The 1,814-nt window shown below is 40.2% G+C and overlaps 1 protein-coding gene across 1 annotated transcript; it reads left to right on the forward strand.

Annotated features, from left to right (window-relative positions):
• Positions 1–304: 304 nt before the first annotated feature.
• On the forward strand, positions 305–1,252 carry LOC138835626 (olfactory receptor 2T33-like). Its single transcript, XM_070034093.1, has one exon. It carries the CDS (start codon positions 305–307, stop codon positions 1,250–1,252), a length of 948 nt encoding a protein of 315 aa, XP_069890194.1.
• Positions 1,253–1,814: the final 562 nt, after the last annotated feature.

Consider the following 1,814-nt stretch of genomic DNA (forward strand, 5'->3'; position numbering starts at 1 on the left):
AACAAAAAATCTATTAAAGGAGTAAAATTATTTTCCATGACTTTTTAGCATTTTGGTCAGTTTTTATAAGAAATAGTCTTCTATTTGAACTACATATATGATAAACAGTTAAACATTAAGCTTTTATCTGAAATGAGACAATATTAGCAAGATGAAAGATGGCATCTCATCAGAATGGTAGAGTTTTGAGTTAGATACCATATTCTAACATCCAGATATTATGTAATCAAAACAAGACATGTAGATGAAAAAAATCTCTCCGTTTGCTTTTTATTTTCCCCTTTGCTTCATCTAGCTGGTAGAAATGATGGAGGCAAGAAACACCACCTCAGACTTCATTCTCTTAGGACTATTTAAGTACACGCAACTCCACCGCTCTCTCTTCACCATGCTGCTGACAATAGCCATTGCTTCTCTCATTGGCAATGCCATCATGCTTCTTCTGATTCACCAGGACCACCAACTCCACACGCCCATGTACTTCCTTCTCAGCCAGCTCTCCTTCATGGACCTTATGCTCTTTTCCACCATTGTGCCCAAAATGGCCACTGTCTACCTGACTGACAGGAAGTCCATCTCTCCTGCTGGATGTGGACTGCAGATTTTTGTTTCACTCACTCTGGGTGGTGGAGAGAGTTTCCTCCTGGCAGCCATGTCCTATGACCGTTATGTGGCTGTGTGCCACCCACTGCGATACCCTGTTCTCATGAGCTGGCCATTATGTTTGCAAATGACAATGGGATCTTGGATCCTAGGAGCAGCTGATGGCCTCATACAGGCTGCAGTTACCCTGAGCTTTCCATTTTGCAGTGCACACAAAATCAATCATTTCTTTTGTGAGGCCCCTATGCTGGTGCGTTTAGCTTGTGGCGACACTTCATTCTTTGAGAATCTCATGTACATCTGCTGTGTGTTGATGCTCCTGATTCCCCTTTCCCTCATCCTGACTTCCTACGGTCTCATCCTCGCTGCTGTGCTCCGCATGCCTTCCACAGATGCCCGCAAGAAGGCCTTTGCCACCTGCTCTTCACACCTGGCCGTGGTGGGCCTATTTTATGGAGCTGCCATTTTCATCTACATGAGACCTACATCTTACAGGTCAGCTAATTACGACAAAGTTGTGTCAGTGTTCTACACTATCGTGACCCCCATGTTGAACCCCATCATCTACAGTCTGAGGAACAGTGAGGTCAAAGGTGCTGTGAAAAAGTGGCTGAGAAAATGTTTATATCTAAAGTATGGGCAAAATTAGTCCCATGTTATAAGATGGTTTACATTCCCGGATTTATAAGTTAAAATATATTGTAATTTTTCACTTTATGAATGCATGAAGAGAAAGTTATGTACCAAAAACAAAACTAATGATCACTTACATTGAGATAAGATATTTTAAGGACATTTTATTTGCTGTGTTCTATGTTAAGTAAATTTATATCCTATAGTGATCTTAGATAAAAATACTATAGATATGATCACCAGCTTTCTAGCTGGAAAGTCTCTCATGGCTCTCTACTACTCAGACTCTGTGGTCATGCATTCCATGAAACAATATTCTATATAGTTTCCAAGGATATCATCATCTCTAATTTCAGATTGCAAAAAATTATAAAAATGGTAGGCTAGAGATGATTCCCTAAGCTGGTGCATTTTCTCTGGTAATTTATTTTAGTACTATATCTTTTTCTTTTTTTTTGTGATGGCTTTGGGGCTTGAAATCAGTGAGATTTGAACTCCCTGAGATTTTGGTTTGAACTCCCTGAGATTTTGCTCAAGGCTAATTCTTTACCTCATTTTTTTGGGGGGTCCGCTCTTGG

Source organism: Dipodomys merriami, unplaced genomic scaffold, assembly GCF_024711535.1.
Source record: "Dipodomys merriami isolate MVZ:Mamm:240054 unplaced genomic scaffold, mDipMer1.0.p SCAF_24, whole genome shotgun sequence".
Taxonomy (NCBI): domain Eukaryota; kingdom Metazoa; phylum Chordata; class Mammalia; order Rodentia; family Heteromyidae; genus Dipodomys; species Dipodomys merriami.

What these genes read in the sequence shown, in the direction of transcription:
- LOC138835626 (XM_070034093.1), top strand. Translation starts at nt 305, where the DNA reads ATGATGGAGGCAAGAAACACCACCTCAGACTTCATTCTCTTAGGACTA.